This window comes from Myxine glutinosa, chromosome 14 (genome assembly GCF_964187855.1).
Source record: "Myxine glutinosa chromosome 14, kmMyxGlut1.1, whole genome shotgun sequence".
Classification (NCBI taxonomy): Eukaryota; Metazoa; Chordata; class Myxini; order Myxiniformes; family Myxinidae; genus Myxine; species Myxine glutinosa.
Window position 1 is genome coordinate 24,728,676 of NC_136274.1, and position 20,333 is coordinate 24,749,008.

The following is a 20,333-nucleotide window of genomic DNA, read 5'->3' on the forward strand; positions in this document are numbered from 1 at the left end:
ATCCTGCCTATCAGTGGGATACAAAACATAAACTCTTCAGTCTGGTGGAGGTGTGCGCTCTACCAAGTGCCGTTCTTGCAGTTTGGTTATTTCAACACCCCTGCCATAAAGTGATCATCCCCACGAGGAATGACAAGCACATCGTGGCCATTGCTTGTGGCGTGAGTGCCCACTTGGTTGTCAAGACCTTTGGGACATCACCTTCGGCATTCGGCAAGTCCGCACTGCTTATACGTAATAAAATACAACGTTGGCGACTAAACATTCCAAAGTATCACTGCACTTGTCATGTTTTTCTGAAATCGTCTTGCTTTGTTTAAAAGACAATTTGATATCTTGTTGCCTGTCTGCAAGGGGTCGTGAATCAGGCCGCCGTCCACTGTGATCACCACTCTACCAACAATGCAACCACATGAGGCCCTGTAAATGCTTCGCCGTCTACGGAAGGAAATTCAAGTCGAGGGACGGAAGCAGACAAGGAACCATTTTTATTTCTTAAACGTTTTTACATCATAACACATCATCGTGATGTCTATGTCGGCCTGAGCCACGCACGTTGTACATTTACAAATCTCGAGGAACATCGACACAGAGAAATGAACTATTCAACAACATTATACAATGCATTACAGCACTCGCTCAACGACAGAGAGCAAAGTCGTTCCCTGAAAAGAAAAACCCAACAAAACAAAACATGGGGTCAGAGGACATCGAAACTCCATAAAATCTCTTCGAAAACTTCTTAAGTACAAGGGAAACAGCCAAACGAGTGTGAGTGTCGCTTGTTCAGTCCTTTTTGGGGTCCATTCCCCTCTCCACATCCTTCCTCCAGGACCATCTTTATAATCCAGTGGCCCATTTTTTGCAGTCCTGTTCATGGAATAGTATTCTGCACTTCAGCAATACCTTTACGGTCCTTGCTGTTTATTCTCAAGAATCGCTTGAGAGATCTGTCCATGTCACCATTTGACATTCGCTCCTCATCATTCGTACGCCGGCACCTCAACAGTTGCTCGTTCTTGCGACATTGTAACTGTGAATGAGGAAAGAAGGAAAAGGCTGTTTCGGTGAGTGGTTCAGGCGGAGAGAAAAAGGGGCGGTCAAGGGTTGAATAAGGTGTGCGTGGATATTTTGGCGGGGTCATTGGGTGGGGTTCACAGTGTACCAAGTGTTGGAAAAAAAATGATGAGAGTGAGAGTCTTGTGAGAGTTTTACCATCCTTGCTTCTGCTTGAATTTGTATAAATAAGCCACAGTTCCGGCGCTGATCGTGGCTGCGAGTATTGCAATGGTAGCGATAGCTGCTATCCACACCTTGCTCCCTGCAGAACACAAGAGAGAGGTGTACAAAGGAAATCCTTTGAGTAAAACAAAGCAGGTTCATCCAGTTGTCTTTACCATCGCAATGCTATTCCAGGAGCTAACCGTGTATAGCTCAAGTGACGCTTCTTTACAATGTCTTTACCAATGCTATTCCAGGAGCTAACCGTGTGTAGCTCAAGTGACGCTTCTTTACCATGTCTTTACCAATGCTATTCCAGGAGCTAACCGTGTATAGCTCAAGTGACGCTTCTTTACCATGTCTTTACCAATGCTATTCCAGGAGCTAACCGTGTATAGCTCAAGTGACGCTTCTTTACCATGTCTTTACCAATGCTATTCCAGGAGCTAACAGTGTATAGCTCAAGTGACGCTTCTTTACAATGTCTTTACCAATGCTATTCCAGGAGCTAACCGTGTATAGCTCAAGTGACGCTTCTTTACCATGTCTTTACCAATGCTATTCCAGGAGCTAACCGTGTATAGCTCAAGTGACGCTTCTTTACCATGTCTTTACCAATGCTATTCCAGGAGCTAACAGTGTATAGCTCAAGTGACGCTTCTTTACCATGTCTTTACCAATGCTATTCCAGGAGCTAACAGTGTATAGCTCAAGTGACGCTTCTTTACCATGTCTTTACCAATGCTATTCCAGGAGCTAACAGTGTATAGCTCAAGTGACGCTTCTTTACAATGTCTTTACCAATGCTATTCCAGGAGCTAACCGTGTATAGCTCAAGTGACGCTTCTTTACCATGTCTTTACCAATGCTATTCCAGGAGCTAACCGTGTATAGCTCAAGTGACGCTTCTTTACCATGTCTTTACCAATGCTATTCCAGGAGCTAACCGTGTATAGCTCAAGTGACGCTTCTTTACCATGTCTTTACCAATGCTATTCCAGGAGCTAACCGTGTACAGCTCAAGTGACGCTTCTTTACAATGTCTTTACCAATGCTATTCCAGGAGCTAACCGTGTGTAGCTCAAATGACGCTTCTTTACCATGTCTTTACCAATGCTATTCCAGGAGCTAACCGTGTATAGCTCAAGTGACGCTTCTTTACCATGTCTTTACCAATGCTATTCCAGGAGCTAACCGTGTATAGCTCAAGTGACGCTTCTTTACCATGTCTTTACCAATGCTATTCCAGGAGCTAACCGTGTATAGCTCAAGTGACGCTTCTTTACCATGTCTTTACCAATGCTATTCCAGGAGCTAACCGTGTACAGCTCAAGTGACGCTTCTTTACCATGTCTTTACCAATGCTATTCCAGGAGCTAACAGTGTACAGCTCAGGTGACGCTGCTTTGTTATTCACCTGCGAGTTTGAGTTCAGCTTCTTCGCTCTGACGCTGCTCCAGCTTGTTGCTGACCACACAGACATACCTCCCCTCGTGCTCCGAATCGACCTTCTGGATGGAATACGCTGAACTTATGGCTCTCTCAATGCTATTTTCATTCAGCTTCCATGAGTACGTCAACTTTCGTTCGGGGCCTTCGGATTCAGCGCTGGTGTTGTGTGGTCGAGGCACCTTGCACAAAAGGTTCATCTCAGATCCTCCAACAGGTGATGATGGAGATATTACTATGATAGGCTGTGGTAGGGGGTCTGGGAATGCACAAAGGGAAAAGGAAGAAGGTAAATTGCAGCATTTCATTGAACAAGTGAGCTCCTGCACTATATGACAAACTTGCATCTTCAGGAATGCAGTGCGTAGTGCATCATCTTTATCCGTAGACTACTAATGTTTCTTTATAGACCCTAGTTTTTCCTATCCTCCTCTCAGGTCAGCTGGGGAACCCTTTTGGCCCAAGTCTTTCACGAATCTTCTGGCCAGGCCCAACGTTAAACCGAAGGTGGCCCAGGAATTTGTAATTTGTTCAGCGTGCCGGGGATAGCTCGCTGACTCTTCGAGAAGGATACCGTGGGAGGTTAACGCCTACCAACTAATGCTGCCAGATGGATCGCCCAGTTCAACGTCCATCTGAGGGATGGTGTATGCATCGATGCCCCACCCTCCAAGTGAAACACTAAAATGGTGGTTGATGGTTCGGTCGGGATTCAAAACCAGGTTAGACAGATCAGGGACAGGTACACACACACACCTGTAGGCTCAGCATCTAAGCCTCCCATTGTTTTTATTTGAACAATGGTCTTTGAAGGTCTTTTATTCCAGGTCTTTAAAACAGCTGTTCACCACCATCTCTTATCTTCCCCCATCCAAAACCTTGATCTTTTCTACCCCCGTTTATTCACCGCAGATCCACTTTTTTGAAATTCCAACTTCTTTCCTGGAAGTCCTGGCAGTGTCCATATGGTTTTTTTTACCTCTCCAAACCTCCCCGTTCCCATTCCCCCTTCCCCCAAGCCCTCTCCCTCCCACAGATCTCCGGATGTCCCTGTTCTCTACTGTTGTACTTGTGTGCTTCCCTCTCTCTCCCCATCTTGTCTCCCGCTCCCTTTATCATATGTTTTATGTGTCAGCTTGTTTTTATGTGATTAAGGTAAGCTTTTTCACGAGCCTCGATCTTGTACACACAAATATATATATACTGTATATATATATATATATATAATATTCTGGGACATAGGAAAATGGTGTGTATAAACTATCCGGATGTGGATGTATTGCACAAGCATATTATAAGAAAGTACTGTTGCCATGATACGGTGACAGTTGTATGAAGGTTTTGTGTGCGGGCAAAACACACAAACTCAGGATGAAGTGCGGAGAATATCAACAAAGGGAGACGATTCCCAGATAGGACGGGAAGGAAATGGCAGACAGGGCATGTTTGCTTTGCAACACTTTACGGATGTAAGGAAGTCCAAGTGAAGTTTGTATATTCAATCGTTTAGTGGAAATATTCAATGATGAAGGGAATTCTCATTTATCCAGCTGCAGCATTTATGCCCAAAGGATTTGAAGTTGGAAGGGATTTGACTATCTTGGGTCGGAAGTGCTTGTTGCTACAAAACCCAGGTAAGCCGAAGCATGCTATTTTTAGCCGAAATGCTGCTCCGCTTCACAAAACAAAATGACCGCTTTGGATTGGCGGTCATTTTGATCGAGATTGATCTGGAATGGCGATTCGTTTTGGGCGAGATTTGGGAAACACATTTATCCTTTGTCAGGCCTTTATACTTTCTACTTCTTTATTGCCACTGCAGCCGAAGGTGGACGGAGGTTATGTTTTCACCCCTGTCTGTGAGCAGCATATCTCAAAAGTTATGGAAGGATTCAGACGAAACATGGACAGCTTGGGTGTGTGACAAGGACAAATTGATTCGATTTTGAAGATTCAGATCCAGATAAGAGAAAATGTGAAATTTTAAAAAGCGATTCTTCACCATTGATTAAAATTAATGTTATGATTATGATTTATGATTTAAGTGAGAAGTGTTATGATTTATGGGAGCGAGACATGGGTAATGAACGTAGAGCAGCAACGAAGGCTGGAAAGGGTGGAAATGCGAATGGTTCGACGGATGTGCGGAGTATCGTTGAGAGAGAGGAAGCCAAATGATGAATTGCGAAAGATGATGGGAATAGAGCCTGTGATGGATGCTGTGAAGAGGAACAGGTCGAGATGGTTTGGTCATGTGTTGAGGAAGGATGAAAGTGACTGGTTGAGAAGAGTGATGGAAGTTAATGTAGAAGGAAGTAGAGGACGGGGAAGACCGAGAAAGACTTGGCTAAAGATGGTGGAAGAAGAAATGTGGGCAAGGGGGTTAACAAGGAGAGATGCAGAAAATTGGGCAAAATGGAGAAGATTGTCATGGGGACCGCAAGGCTAACCCCCGCTCTAGCAGGGAAAATGGCCTTAAAATGCCTGTTGTTGTTGTTGTTGTTGATTCTTCACCATTGAGAGCTGGGGCCAAAGCTAGATTAGTAGATATAGCACGATATCTCAAAAAGTTATGGATTCAGATGAAACTTGGTGCATACGAGTTCGGTCGGTGACAAGAACAAAAAAAAAGGTTTCATGATTTTGTTTCAGGTCCGGATGCAGATCTGGCCGATCAATGGCTAGTCATACGTTCTTAATATAATTCAAATAGGAAACTTACCCAAGATAATAATGGAGATGCTCACGTTTGCCCCTTTTTCGGTCACTTCGTTCCAGACAATGCACGTGTAAGGTCCTGAGTCCGCCTTCCTTGGCAGCTTCACCTCAATTTGGCTCTTTTTCACTTTCCCATCTGGAATCTTCCATGTGTGGTCCTTGTGTGGCTTGGAGTCAAATGTGCAGTTCAGTGTGAATGAAGAGGAGGAAGAGATCAGCACCGGTTTTGAAGGCTTGTTGGATGTGGAGCAACGTTCTCCGCCGGTGCTGATGTAAACGCAGACGGTCACGTCCAGTGGACCATCTAAGATGGACAAATGCATAGACATTATTCAGGTGGTACATCGTTGGGGGACATACAAGTGTCCGATGGGCTCAGGATACAATTTCCATGGAACGAACCGTTCGAGATCCTCATGATCTCTTGCGACAGATACCTTGGCATGTTTAACCTCCACATGACTCTAGAATGTTTATTGAGCCCCTTGCTGGTAACATTCTAGAGGATCAAACAATGCTGAGCTACCTTCCGCAAAAAGTTCAAATTATTTTAAAGCCTCAGTCTTTTGGATTGCTTTGCATGCTGGCCTTCATAAACCTGGCGTAAGGCCACATAGGATACAGAGTGAAACTATTTGCATCATCGTGCCCTCCGAGCTGAGTAGGCCTGCATTTGATTCCTGACAGTCAGATGAAAATTGGTGTTCTTTTGTGCAGTTGCAGCAGGGGGCACTGCATTATGGAGCATACCGGCCTTTATAAATCAGGACGTGTGTTGTGCAAACCGGTCTGATGAAGATCCCATGGTATCGTTACCTCGACATTTAATATTAATATCACCGCGGATACATTTGGTAGTAGAGAGAGCAGGCCTTTTGCTTGGGAGGAAGAGATGATCAAACATGTATACAAGTTGTCTGCGCTATTTGTCTTGTGCTTTCACCGCACTTTTTATAAACTGAAACAAGACTGCTGCTTGTGAAACATTTTGATTATTTCTTCTGAATGTTCATTTTACTCTCGAAGAAATAGAACATTCCCCGAGTTAGACGATGTTTGTATCGTGCGGAACACTTATTCAAAAATGTTTTCTTTTGAACGTTTGGAAATGTTAATCATTTCCAAAGTTGTGAGTTCGGACATGCGGTGTCTGCTCTGGAATTTGTTAACAAATCAAGAGACAAAATGTAAGGCTTGCAGCTTGACGGCTCCAGTTCTTGGATGACTGCCCACATGACTGCGTTCTGGTTATTTGCTCAGTGCCCACATGACTGCGTTCTGGTTATTTGCTCACTGCCCACATGACTGCGTTCTGGTTCTTTGCTCACTGCCCACATGACTGCGTTCTGGTTATTTGCCAACTGCCCACATGACTGCGTTCTGGTTATTTGCTCACTGCCCACATGACTGTGTTCTGGTTATTTGTTCACTGCCCACATGACTGCGTTCTGGTTATTTGCTCACTGCCCACATGACTGCGTTCTGTTTCTTTGCTCACTACCCACATGACTGCATTCTGGTTCTTTGCTCACTGCCCACATGACTGCGTTCTGGTTATTTGCTCACTGCCCACATGACTGCGTTCTGGTTATTTGCTCATTGCCCACATGACTGCGTTCTGGTTATTTGTTCACTGCCCACATGACTGCGTTCTGTTTCTTTGTTCACTGCCCACATGACTGCGTTCTGTTTCTTTGCTCACTGCCCACATGACTGCGTTCTGTTTCTTTGCTCACTGCCCACATGACTGCGTTCTGGTTCTTTGCTCACTGCCCACATGACTGCGTTTTGGTTCTTTGCTCACTGCCCACATGACTGCGTTCTGGTTATTTGCTCACTGCCCACATGACTGCGTTCTGGTTATTTGCTCACTGCCCACATGACTGCGTTCTGGTTATTTGCTCACTGCCCACATGACTGCGTTCTGGTTATTTGCTCACTGCCCACATGACTGCGTTCTGGTTATTTGCTCACTGCCCACATGACTGCGTTCTGGTTATTTGCTCACTGCCCACATGACTGCGTTCTGGTTATTTGCTCACTGCCCACATGACTGCATTCTGGTTATTTGTTCACTGCCCACATGACTGCGTTCTGGTTCTTTGCTCACTGCCCACATGACTGCGTTCTGGTTATTTGCTCACTGCCCACATGACTGCGTTCTGGTTATTTGCTCACTGCCCACATGACTGCGTTCTGGTTATTTGCTCACTGCCCACATGACTGCGTTCTGGTTATTTGCTCACTGCCCACATGACTGCGTTCTGGTTATTTGTTCACTGCCCACATGACTGCGTTCTGGTTCTTTGCTCACTGCCCACATGACTGCGTTCTGGTTATTTGCTCACTGCCCACATGACTGCGTTCTGGTTATTTGCTCACTGCCCACATGCTCCCTTTATGTTTTCTAATTCCCCTTTGGTGCCACAACGTGCAAACCTCTCCTTGGTATTATTCTTCATTGAACTACTTCATCCAATGTTTGCACATTTGTCAAAAGCTTTAGAAAGTGCACAGAACACATCACTCTGTGCAGTCTTGAGAGAAAAAAAGGACATGGGCGGGGTCTGGGAGCATCAAATTTGATTGGTGGAGATGAAGGAAAATGCCGAATCGTATTTTGTCCATGTATCCTGCTGCTAACGAAAGGGTTTTAAAAGTCGTAAAAAGGCGATTTGTGTTCTACAGTGTACAAAAGTATATACAGTAATTCAATTGAAATAAAAAAGATTTTGAAGATTGTAGAAAAAACTTTTTTTGGAAGTTTACCCCCGTTGATGTTTACCGTCTTTTACACCACCTTGTTTAACACGTTGCATTCGTTCTTCGTCCTTGTTGTTTGTGTCTATTATGACGTCCTTAAAAATAGTACGTTTCCTGTTTGGAATGATTTTTAATTTTGTTTGAGTTCCAGACATGCAGACAGAATAAAAATTCCTCGCTCCTCTTCACATGCGCGATCGGGAAGAATTCAGAGCCAAAGTACTGTTAAACTACAGGATCGTTTTCCGATTCACGTTCAAAATATAACATTCAATCAATCCTCAATTCCTCAATCATAAACTGACATTTGTAGATGGACAGACAGACAGACAAAGTGAACCAAGTGCTTAACCCCGCTTTTTGCCTCACACATATGTGGTAACAATAATGTGGATCAATCCCTTATTCCTGACTGCATGTTACATGGCAATGTAAGCAGGTGTGGAGGTGTACATACTCACAGGTAGTGTCCACAGAGAAGTCCTCACTAGAGGAAGACCCATAAGCGGTGTTCACCATGCAGGTGTAAAGCCCGTTGTTACTGCGAGAAAGGTTATCCAATATGAGAGTGTGTCCATCCTCAGACAGTCGAAACCCTGTAATGTCCGAGTAGGAGCCACTGAGACGTGAAAATGAGGTTGAATTGTTTGCTACGATGCGTCCATCTCTCTTCCATGTCACTCTTGCAGTTTTGGGAGAAACATTGCTGCATTCGAGGGAGAGGTTGGACCCCATCTGCATTCCGTATGTGCTGGGTTTGATGTGTGGCTTGGAGGCTGCGGGAGGGCACGAGGTCAAAGGGCAAAGGTGGAAACATAGAGAGGGAGACAAAGTCAGAATTGGAAGGTGAGCTCATCTCATGAATTACATCGTGACGGAATCACAATGTGCACTCTAATTTTGAACATATAAGGTAATTATCTTGAATGCTAAGAAAAGCAGAGAGAATTCAATTATATGTATTGAACCAGAACTGTCACATGGCTACAGACGAGTATGACTCTCAGTGAGGCTTACCCCGGTTAACAAAATTTGTTACCCAGAATAGTCTTGTGACGGAATCACACTATGTGGACATGGTAAACAGACATGAGATTTGATATAAAAACTCTGCTCTGTTAGTGAACACAAGGTATAGAAAAAAAATTCGGACGTCAACAATAGTACTGCTTTCCTATCGCAGTCTTATTGGTAATGCAATGCAGAAACTGCAAACTATAGGTGGCAGACCAGGTAATGTGATGGAATCACACGTGGGTGACGATTTTCATGGAATTCATCATCTCAGATTTGAAACATTTTGGAAAGAACTTGTTTGCTAAATGTCTTCTTCTTTACGGTACCTTTAGAAAAACATTTTCACAATCTACCTGTACTTGGATTCTGATAATTCTGTGTCAATTCCGATTACAATTTACTTCGCTTTGTTGTCGTCCTGACTCGTGTTTCATTTCAATAATGTGTGCACCTGGATGTTGGTCAAACTGTATATAAAGTAAGAAAGGTAAAATATCTCACGGTAAAGTTCCAATGGAACTGGTCCACTCAGGTCTCCGTCTCCTTCGCAGGTGTAGCTTCCTTCGTCCTCTTGAGAAACCGGAGAGATGTACAGCCTTGGTGACGTCATGTTATGGTAGTGTGTCTTTTCATCCAAAGGTGTATCGTCCTTTTTCCATTCTACATACGATAAAGATTCGGGGATGTCCTCACAAATGAGAGTGACGGCCGATGGAGGTTCTTCTTCAATCCGGACCTTTGGAACGGCTAGGGAGAGAAAGCGAGGGAATGTATTGAATCCCAAGGTAACTTGAGCACGAATCAATTGTACACTGTATAATGATTATGCAAATGAGCAACGCATCACATCTTACGCTGCAACACCTTTGGCACTTCAATCATCTGCTCCAAATTCCTGGCTGCACACTTCCCCTTCTTTCTCTTCTGGAATCTTAAACATATCGCTCTCTCCTGACATTCCATGTCTGTTTGGAAGCTTCATTCTTTCCCTCCGACACATTAGGTTGATGGATGTAGTTTTCATCCAGTGTCTGTCTGTCTGTGAGCAGGATGGCTCAAAAAGCTATGGACGGTTTCAGATGAAACTTGGTGGACAGGTTGGGTGTGCGACAAGGACGAATTGATTCGATTTTTGGGAAGATTGGGATCCATATAATATAAGGGAGGAGGAGTTTGAAGAGGTAGGGGTGCGCGAGGCCATAGCGCTGAGGGTGGGGGGTTAACGGGGGTCTGAGGGTCCTCTCCCATGAAATTGTTAAAAATTGATAGTCAGAAACGGCATTTCGTGCGTTCTTGGAAGTTTCTGCAGCTCCTTGCGTTCTTCCTTGGTCCAACAGTTCAACAGATTCGCGATGACTAATGGTCAGATAGAGGAACTGGTGAAACGACTTACCTAGCTGTTCCTTCTGCTATGAATTGATGAATTGATGGTGTGTGTGTGTGTGTGTGTGTGTGTGTGTGTGTGTGTGTGTGTGTGTGTGTGTGTGTGTGTGTGTGTGTGTGTGTGTGTGTGTGTGGTTTTGAATCCACCGTTTGGAGAGGTCCTGGGCTGAAAGGATCGAAACCTCGAGGAAGAACGGTGCCCAGCTGATGATCCGTGCAGTCGGGAAACTAGTCAATTGCTTACAGGTTAAGGTTTTTGCTTTAGGTAAGGGAACTATGTTTTGAGGTTTACAATTTAAATAAAGTTGAATATGGGATGTTGTGAAATTAACACCATTTACAGCAATCATTAAAATTATTTATATTTAAGTTTAGAAACAACCAATACTGTATAATTAATTAAATGCATTTTAAAATAAGAATTGAATAAGAGAAATAAGAATTGAAAATCATAAGAGATAAAATTGTGAGAAACAAAAATAAACAAGAAAGCAATCAGAGATTGCAAACCCCCGCCAGGATGTATTTTCAGTGGTTTTTAAGGGTTTTGTGTTAAAACAAATATGGCGGCCGAACCACATGACAGATGCCTACTGCCCACGTGACCGAACCCAACGCCTTCAACCACACATATTAACACGCTCCCCCCCTTCATTCCCGGTCTTCAAAGCAAAGCGGTAAAAATTGTTGTATCGCCATTATGTATTACGAGCAACGGTACCCGCCCTAAGAGCGGGGCTTAAATTGGGAGGCGCAAATGATTATTTAAACGATTTATATAAGCAGGTGGTGAGGGGGCTTGAAGCCAGATTTTAATCCTACAGCCGCCATGTTGGTGCTCGCCGTCACTGCGATGCGAAGCGAAAGACGCCTCAGAGCTGTCACATTCACATCGCTATGTCGTATGTACTCCCGATACATGTTTCCTTCATTGTAAAAACTACCAAATCAACAGTTAAAAGGATTTTGAGCCAATAGGTGTTACGGCCTTGGCAAGATCGATGGAGACAGCGATCTGTTAGCTTATACACCGCCCAAATAGCTTTGTGGAATTCTCTCATGTAGAGATTAAACCCACGTCGTTTGAATTTTGGCAGAGGTCATTATTTACTTTTAATGATGTGGTTCAAAAGAAGAAGATAATAAATCAAAAGAAGAATGCGAATCAAAAAGAAGATAATTGGTTTTGGGTCGTCCTTTCCGCATATCTCGTGGGATTGTGAGTTGGAGAGACGACCGTGATGGCGGGTACTGTTGCTAGTGAGCAAAAAACGATTTTCACGTTTTGGGTGACCTTGAGCTTGACCTTGGGCCTTGAGAGTTAAAAATTTGGCACAGTCTATTTCAGGGCAAGGAAAATATGTGTGTAAAGTATGGCGATGCTATGTGCAACGATGTAGATGTAGTACTGCGCACAGACAGACAGACAAACCAACCAACATAATTGCCGGAATCTATTCCGGGAAGTAACAAACAGACAAACGGACTCAAAAGCAATGCCCTTTCCTCAGGCGAGGGTAAAAAACAAGATGTATGTTAATATATGTGCATATATGTGTGTGTGTGTGTGTGTATATGTGTGTATATATATATATATATATATATATATATATATATATATATATATATATATAATTTAAACCAACATATAAATAATTTCAGTTCTCCAGCTTTTAATGAGCGCACGTAATGACCGTCACCGCCATGTACGTACGCTCTGTCTGTCAAGCTCTCAGCAGAATCCTCACACAGAGCAGAATTTTGATCTTAGTTCAGATACTGTCATAAGTGTATGAAAAACTCAGTTACCGACCTGGTTTCGCCCTGTTTCGGTTTCGCTTGTTTCGGTTTCGCCCTTCTTCATACACTTCACACGTCATGTTTTTCTGTAGTTCTACTGGAGCTTTCTGATTTGTGTAGTTCTACCGAAATGATTGTTATGATCTCCTAAGTTAATTAGGCTAATTAACTACAAGAATCCGGAAGAATTCCCGTGACGAAATGTATGTGAAGAAAGTATGGTTTTTTTTACCGTCGCACCTGGAGTGTTTTATAATAAAGCAAAAGTGATTTAAAACCTGAGCGTTGGTAAGCCGCCTGGAATGTTCCTTATTCAAAATAATCTGGACACGTGGGCCGTTCCAGGATATTCATAGCTTATAATTTACTAGCAGAAGTACCCGGCATTGCCGGGCGGGGGAGTGGAGGGGAGGGGGTAGGGGAGGGGGTAGGGGAGGGGGGAGGGGAGGGGGGAGGGGAGGGGGTAGGGGAGGGGGGAGGGGAGGGGGTAGGGGAGGGGGGAGGGGGTAGGGGAGGGGGGAGGGAGGGGGTAGGGGAGGGGGTAGGGGAGGGGGGAGGGGAGGGGGTAGGGGAGGGGGGAGGGGAGGGGGTAGGGGAGGGGGGTAGGGGAGGGGGGAGGGGAGGGGGGTAGGGGAGGGGGGAGGGGAGGGGGGGGAGGGGGAGGGGAGGGGGAGGGGGAGGGGAGGGGGAGGGGGAGGGGGGGGGGGAGGGAGGGGAGGGGGGAGGGGGGAGGGGGAGGGGGAGGGGGGAGGGGGAGGGGGAGGGGGGGGGGAGGGGGGAGGGGGAGGGGGAGGGGGAGGGGAGGGGGGAGGGGGAGGGGGAGGGGGAGGGGGGGGAGGGGGAGGGGGAGGGGGGGGGGAGGGGGAGGGGGAGGGGGAGGGGGGGGGAGGGGGGGAGGGGAGGGGGGGAGGGTGAGCACGTGATCGCTCTGAGCGAATCAGCGTGCTGCTCTGCCACCTGCTCAGATTCCGTGTATAATATTCCTTGCAGAAATGCGCTGAGGTAAATATGAATAAAAAATATGGATCATCAAATATTTTGAGGTAGGCCATGTCCTTTCCAGGCTCAATGGCCATGTCTATGCCAAATATCAAGCACGTGAGCCTCTCCGTTTATGAGTCTATCGGTAACATTACACACACACACACACACACACACACACACACACACACACACACACACACACACACACACACACACACACACACACACACACACACACACACACACACACACACACACACACACACACACACACACACACACACACACACAGTGTTTTATATATATATAGATTTTCGAAGATCCGAACGGGGGCGCGCACCCCTGCACCCCCTCCTCCTCCCCCTCCCCCTTGCATCCGCCAGTGCACATCCGACCTATCAGTGGATATAAGATGGAAACTGTTCACCTGCATGGCGGAGGTATGCTCTGCTACCGAGTGTCGTTCTGGTTTCGCATGCGGCCTATGAATTTTATTTGTTCAGGATGCCGGCGATGATTCGCCTACCCTTCACAATTTGAACACCATGGGATCTTTAACATCCACTGACTAATTCCGATGGACGGGAAACCCAGTTTTAACGTCCACCCGAGTGACGGCGCACACACACATTGATGAATCACTTACCTGCGAAGCACCAGGATGGCAGTTTATACCTGGGTCGGGATTCGAACCCAGTCTAGACAGCTTAGGGACGAGTGTGCGTATCCCTAGGAGTGTTGGCCATCCTGCCCCCTGTTTACGAGGTACTGTACACAATAGCCATTCCATCTGCACGTATACGTCTACCGGTACCTGTTCGGCGTACCTGGTCCCCCACGTGGTAAGTACAAAACGCGTCCATGAATGCTGAACAAGGTAGGCCTACATATAAAATTCCAGTTAAAGCTAGATAACTGAGCAGGTACAAGGTTACTGGGACTGTGGGAGAGAGAAGAGAAAGATGTTTCATTTACCTTTTGATCGATCGATCGCAGTTCCCAGTACAAGGAAGACGATAATCGATAACGTCGAGACCATCTTCGTCGATGAAGTTTTTCTTACGCTCTCTCTACCTGTTAAAACGTATACCTGTCTCTGCTGTCTCAAACATGAACGAATAAGCCGAATGAGGCTTCGCTTGCGGTTTAAATCTGCGACTTTGACTTGGGAGTGGGTTGGGCGCGCGAGGCGGGAATTTCCTGAAGGAAATACCCTAAAAGCACACCACGTGTCCCTTGTTTAACCTTAACTCTTCCCATGCCTCATGGAAAGCACACCACCACGCTTCATTCGGCGAGGTGTCATCATACTCATGCTTCTTGCGCAATGGTGTCGGGCTCGTGGCGGAGCTTGTACGTGCATCACGTGAGCACGTTTGTTGTACTTCTCCGTCATTTACAAAGGACGTTTAATAGCCGATGGACAAACTCGAGGTTGTGTAACCGAACATGGGATTCGAACCTGGTACACCAGCATCAATAAATTGTTGCTCGGATCGGAGCACACTCAAATGCGCCACTTTGCGGGAGAAACTCTGTTATTCATGTACCAGTGACGTCAGATGTTGTAAGGAATGGAAGCAGCAAGCTGTAGATACCCACTTAGTAACGAAACACCACCGGGGTTTCCACCATTTAAATTTAATGCTAAACATCAGCAGCGACTGTTTCAAAAGGTAATCAAACGTGAATGTGATTTATAATATTTTACTCACATTTCAATACGTCTATAAAGTCTACTTACTTTATGTACCTACTTTATGGACGTACTCACATTCCAATAATACTTATTTTATAGACGTACTCACATTCCAATTGTACATACTTTATAGACGTACTCACATTCCAATTGTACATACTTTATAGACGTACTCACATTCTAATTGTGCATACCTTAGAGACGTACTCACATTCCAATAGTACCTACTTTATAGACATACTCACATTCTAATAGTACCTACTTTATAGACGTACTCCCATTCCAATAGTACCTACTTTATAGACGTACTCACATTCCAATAGTACCAACTTTATGGACGTACTCACATTCCAATAATACTTACTTTATAGACATACTCACATTCCAATTGTACATACTTTATAGACGTACTCACATTCTAATTGTGCATACCTTAGAGACGTACTCACATTCCAATAGTACCTACTTTATAGACATACTCACATTCTAATAGTACCTACTTTATAGACGTACTCACATTTTAATTGTACATACCTTAGAGATGTACTCACATTCCAATAGTACCTACTTTATAGACGTACTCACATTCTAATAGTACATACTTTATAGACGTACTCACATTCTAATAGTACATACTTTATAGACGTCCTCACATTCTAATAGTACATACTTTAGAGACGTACTCACATTCCAATTGTACATACTTTATAGACGTACTCACATTCTAATTGTCCATACTTTATAGACGTACTCACATTCCAATAGTACCTACTTTATAGACATACTCACATTCTAATAGTACATACTTTATAGACGTACTCACACTCTCATTATTCAGACATTATCGACACAGTCAGATGATGATGATGATGATGATCGACATACTCGGTTGATAAAAACGTAACGTGTAATACTGGCTACCACGAGGTGACGTTTGTGACTTCCTGTAATAAGGTCCACAATGTTATCATGTTCTTCCTGACAATGTTTACTCGTCACGTGGTGTAAATCAAGAAGTTACGTTCAATCATCTTAAATTCCATTTTGTATTTCATTCGCCTGAATTCATACCAGTCTGGTCCGACTCCCAATGCCCTCCCAAAGCAAACACGTCATTCGTTTTCGAAAAGAAACAACTTTCATGCCGAGCAGATCTATACAACAACAACAACAACAACAACAACAGGCATTTAAAGGCCATTTTCCCTGCGAGAGCGGGGGTTAGCTCTATCATCTATATATAATGGAGCAAGTGTTTGTATGTATGCACTGTATGTATGTATGTCCGCTCTTCACCCATTGGCTGGACAGCTGACCGAACTCCACCCACATATATTACCTGAAATATTTAACCTAAAGTACCCAGAGGACCCAAAAGACCCTGAGGACCCTAAATAACCCATGGACCCTAAATATCCCAAAAGATCCTGAGGACCCAAAAGACCCAAAGGACCCAGAGGAACTAAAATACCCCAAAGACTAAAAAGACCCAAAATACCCCAAAGACCCAAGAGAACCAAAAGACACTGAAGACCCAAAATACCCCGAAGACCCTTAAAGACCCCAAATACCAAAAATACCCTGAAGACCCAAAATACTCCAAAGACCCTTAAAGACCCAAAATACCCCAAAGACCCCAAATACCCTTAAATATCCCAAAGACTCAAGAGATCCAAAAGACCCTGATAACCCAAAATCCCCGAAGACCCTTAAAGACCCAAAAGACCCAGAGGATTGAAAAGACCCCGAATACCCAAAATATTCTAAAGACCCAAAAGACCCCAAAGACCCCAAAGACCCAAAATATCCCAAAGATCCCTGAAAACCCAAAAGACAAAAAGACCCCGAAGACCCTTAAAGACCAAAAAGGTCGAAAATGCCCAATGACCCAATGGACCCAAAATACCCTGAAGACCCCAAAATACACCAAAGATCCTTAAAGTCCCACAAATCTCCAAAGAATGAAAAGACCCCAAAAACCTAAAAGACCCCAAAGACTGAAAAGAACCCAAAAAGCTAAAAGACCCCAAAGATGGAAAAGACCCAAAAGACCCCAAAGATCCTTAAAGTCCAAAAAATCTCCAAAGAAAGAAAAGAGAAATGGCGCATTGCGAGCTCGGATTCCCATACTGATTGGGGATGATGAAGGGGGTTGGGGGGGGGGGCGGGAGGGTTGGGGTCGTGGGAAAATTGTTAGCTATGGTGACGGTTGACAGGGATTATGTGGGGATGGTAGAGGGGGGTGGGGGGAGGGGGTTGGGGTCGTGGGTATTGTTAGCTAGGGTAACAGTTGATGGGGGATTGTGAGGGGATGGTGAAGGGAGTTGGGGGGGGGGGGGCTGGGGTTGTCGGTATTGTTAGCGAGGGTGATGGTTGATAGGGGATTGTGAGGGGATTGTGGAGTGGGGTAATGGGGTGTGGGGTGTTCATGGGTATTATTAGCTAGGCTGATGGTTGCAGGGGGATTGTGGGGGAAAGTGGAGTGGGGGAAGGGTGTGGGGTTATTATGGGTATTGTTAGGTAGGGTGATGCTTGATGGGGGAATTGTGAGGGGATGGTGAAGGCGGAGGAGAAAGAGGGGGTGTGGGTTGGTTGTGGGTATTGTTAGCTGGGATGATGTTTGATGTTTTTTTTTTCTGGAAAATTGAGATGCCTCAAAAACCAAGGACACCTAAGTTTTAACAAAAATCAGCAAGAGCGATATTACCAAAGCAAATAAACAAGAAATTCAAGTCAAAGTAGTTGTGTCAGAAGAAAATATCTGATGGCAGAAAAATGTGTTGCCTGCTTGGAACAAGATCGCCCGTTGGACGGATACTCTGCTAGATTTCATAATGTTATAAGTTTCATAAGTTTCCTGAACTTTACCACGAAGTTTAATAACATCCTCATCATCATTTCGTGTCGAGCACGTGGCTGCTCGCTTGCATCATTGCTGGGAGTGTGGCAGTGCCCCCTGTAGATTAGAGCAGGCATTGGCCACTCGTCATGAAAGACTCTTTAACCTCCACCAACTAATGCTAGCATATAGGTAGGTCCTCCAGCTTGACGTCCTTCCGAGGGACGGTGCACATACACATGCATGCCTCACTCTACCCGCGAAACACCATCGTGAGAGTTTACAGGGGGGCTGGGATTCAAAAGTAGGCTACATATAGCTCAAGGGTGAGCGTGCATACCTGTAGGTGTAGGTGTAGATAGTGGCCACCCCAAAGACCACCAAAGACCACCAAAGATCCTCATTCAGATCTAGAAGTGGTGGTCTAGACCACCCCCCAGCCCAATCATATGCTGGCACAACCGAAACAACCCTGTCTCACACTCAGTCATGTCTTCTCAAAAGAGGTCAGGGGTCTTGCCTTTTTACATAATGTGCCTCCAATGGCCGTCAAACGTGATGACATCAATGTCTGACAGCCCACGCAGCCGCTCGTCCGCTCCATTCCCTCTTCTTGGAAGAAACAATTTTACATGAAGGCAAGTCAATCAAACCTAATGTTTTGGTGAAAGAAAGCGGATCATTTGAAGGGAAGACCGGAAGAGGTATTTATAAGGTAGTTATGTTCAGAATCTCGACTTTCTTGGCTAACCCAACTCTAACTTGGAACATTATGGCAGAGGAAGAAAATGTAGGTGGGCGGTTTTGTTTGTATTACTCAACCGGAACGGAAGTTAGTGCTGAGGGGTCATGAACTCGAGCGGAAACGACGAGCAAGTGCAGGATTGAAGAAGAACGGCACTCAGTAGTGAGCATACATACGACCAAACGACCAAACTCGTTTGAGGATGTACAGTCATTGGGTCTAGCGTGGGAATGAGGAACTGGGATTATGGGTGAATGGTACCATGCGTGAGACTTCTTATATTAGGTGCATAATGAGGAATCGAGCTCATCCCACGGGTTATATCACCCTCTTCCCCTCGGATTTGCTTGCAATAGTACTGCACTTTATTGTACACCGCTCCTTCCCTATTCCATCTCCAGGCACTGCATGACGTCATCACTGGACACCAAAGGGGTGCAAAGAGCCCGGTGATGACACGCGCCAAAAGGGAGTACATTTTTTTAATAAGAAAATTTATAAAAGGGAGTACATGGACTCATTTTTCACTCCGTTTGTTTGTTTTATTGTTACCCTCGCAGGAGGAGAGGGTATTGCATTTGGGTCCATTTCTCTGTTTGTTACTTGGCAAAAAAAAAAATAATATATTTTTTGCAAGTATGTTGATCACTGCGGTGTGTGTGTGTGTGTGTGTGTGTGTGTGTGTTAGTGTGTGTGTGTGTGTGTGTGTGTGTGTGTGTGTGTGTGTGTGTGTGTGTGTGTGTGTGTGTGTGTGTGTGTGTGTGTGTGTGTGTGTGTGTGTGTGTGTGTGTGTGTGTGTCTGTCCGCTCACTTATACTTGCCTACAGGTCACAATTTGAAACTAATCTTTACGAAACTTCACCAAATGGTAAAGTTCGTGGTCCGACAAAATCAATCCTATATGTATTTGAGGTCAAAAGGTCAACATAGGCCAAAGGTCAACCACTTTTTTCATATTTCTAATATCCTCAATTTTCATCCAATTGACTTGAAATTTGAATAGCATTTTCATATCAGCAAACTGAATTCAACCACCAACTATTTTTGAGATGAGTGTTGGCCAAAAGGTCAACATAGGCCAAAGGTCAACCACTTTTTTGAATTTCTGAAATCCTCAATTTTCATCCGATTGACATGAAATTTGAATAGGATTTACATATAGGTGAACTGAATTCAACCACCAACTATTTTTGAGATCAGCATAGGCCAAAAGGTCAACATAGGCCAAAGATCAACCACTTTTTTTGAATTTATAAAATCCTCAATTTTCATGCAATTGACTCAAATTTGAAAACGATTTACAGATCAGCGAACTGAATTCAACCACCAACTATTTTAGAGATCAGCATAGGCCAAAAGGTCAACATAGGCCAAAGATCAACCACTTTTTTTGAATTTATAAAATCCTCAATTTTCATGCAATTGACTCAAATTTGAAAACGATTTACAGATCAGCGAACTGAATTCAACCACCAACTATTTTTGAGATCAGCATAGGCCAACATGTCAACATAGGCCAAAGGTCAACAACAATTTCAAATTTCTAAAATCCTCAATTTTCATCCTATTGACTTGGAATTTGAATTGGATTTTCATATCAGCGAACTGAATTCAACCACTAATTATTTTTGAGGTCAAAAGTATGCTCTACTGAGTGCCATTCTACTTTGTTCTGTTTTGCCAAGTGTCGCTCTATGACTGATTTTTCATTTGTT

The 20,333-nt window shown here is 44.4% G+C and overlaps 1 protein-coding gene across 1 annotated transcript in view; it reads right to left on the reverse strand.

Moving 5' to 3' along the window:
• Positions 1-467: 467 nt before the first annotated feature.
• The window catches only part of LOC137439508 (basement membrane-specific heparan sulfate proteoglycan core protein), a 48,046-nt gene continuing 28,180 nt past the window's right edge, over positions 468-20,333 (reverse strand). Inside the window, exons 8-13 of the mRNA XM_078768193.1 lie at positions 9,670-9,915; positions 8,613-8,927; positions 5,393-5,692; positions 2,639-2,929; positions 1,216-1,321; positions 468-1,033 (exon numbers count right to left, since the gene is read on the reverse strand). Of these exons, the coding sequence (XP_078624319.1) occupies positions 1,003-1,033; positions 1,216-1,321; positions 2,639-2,929; positions 5,393-5,692; positions 8,613-8,927; positions 9,670-9,915 (1,289 nt within the window). The 3' untranslated portion in view covers positions 468-1,002. The remainder of the gene's footprint in view (positions 1,034-1,215; positions 1,322-2,638; positions 2,930-5,392; positions 5,693-8,612; positions 8,928-9,669; positions 9,916-20,333) is intronic.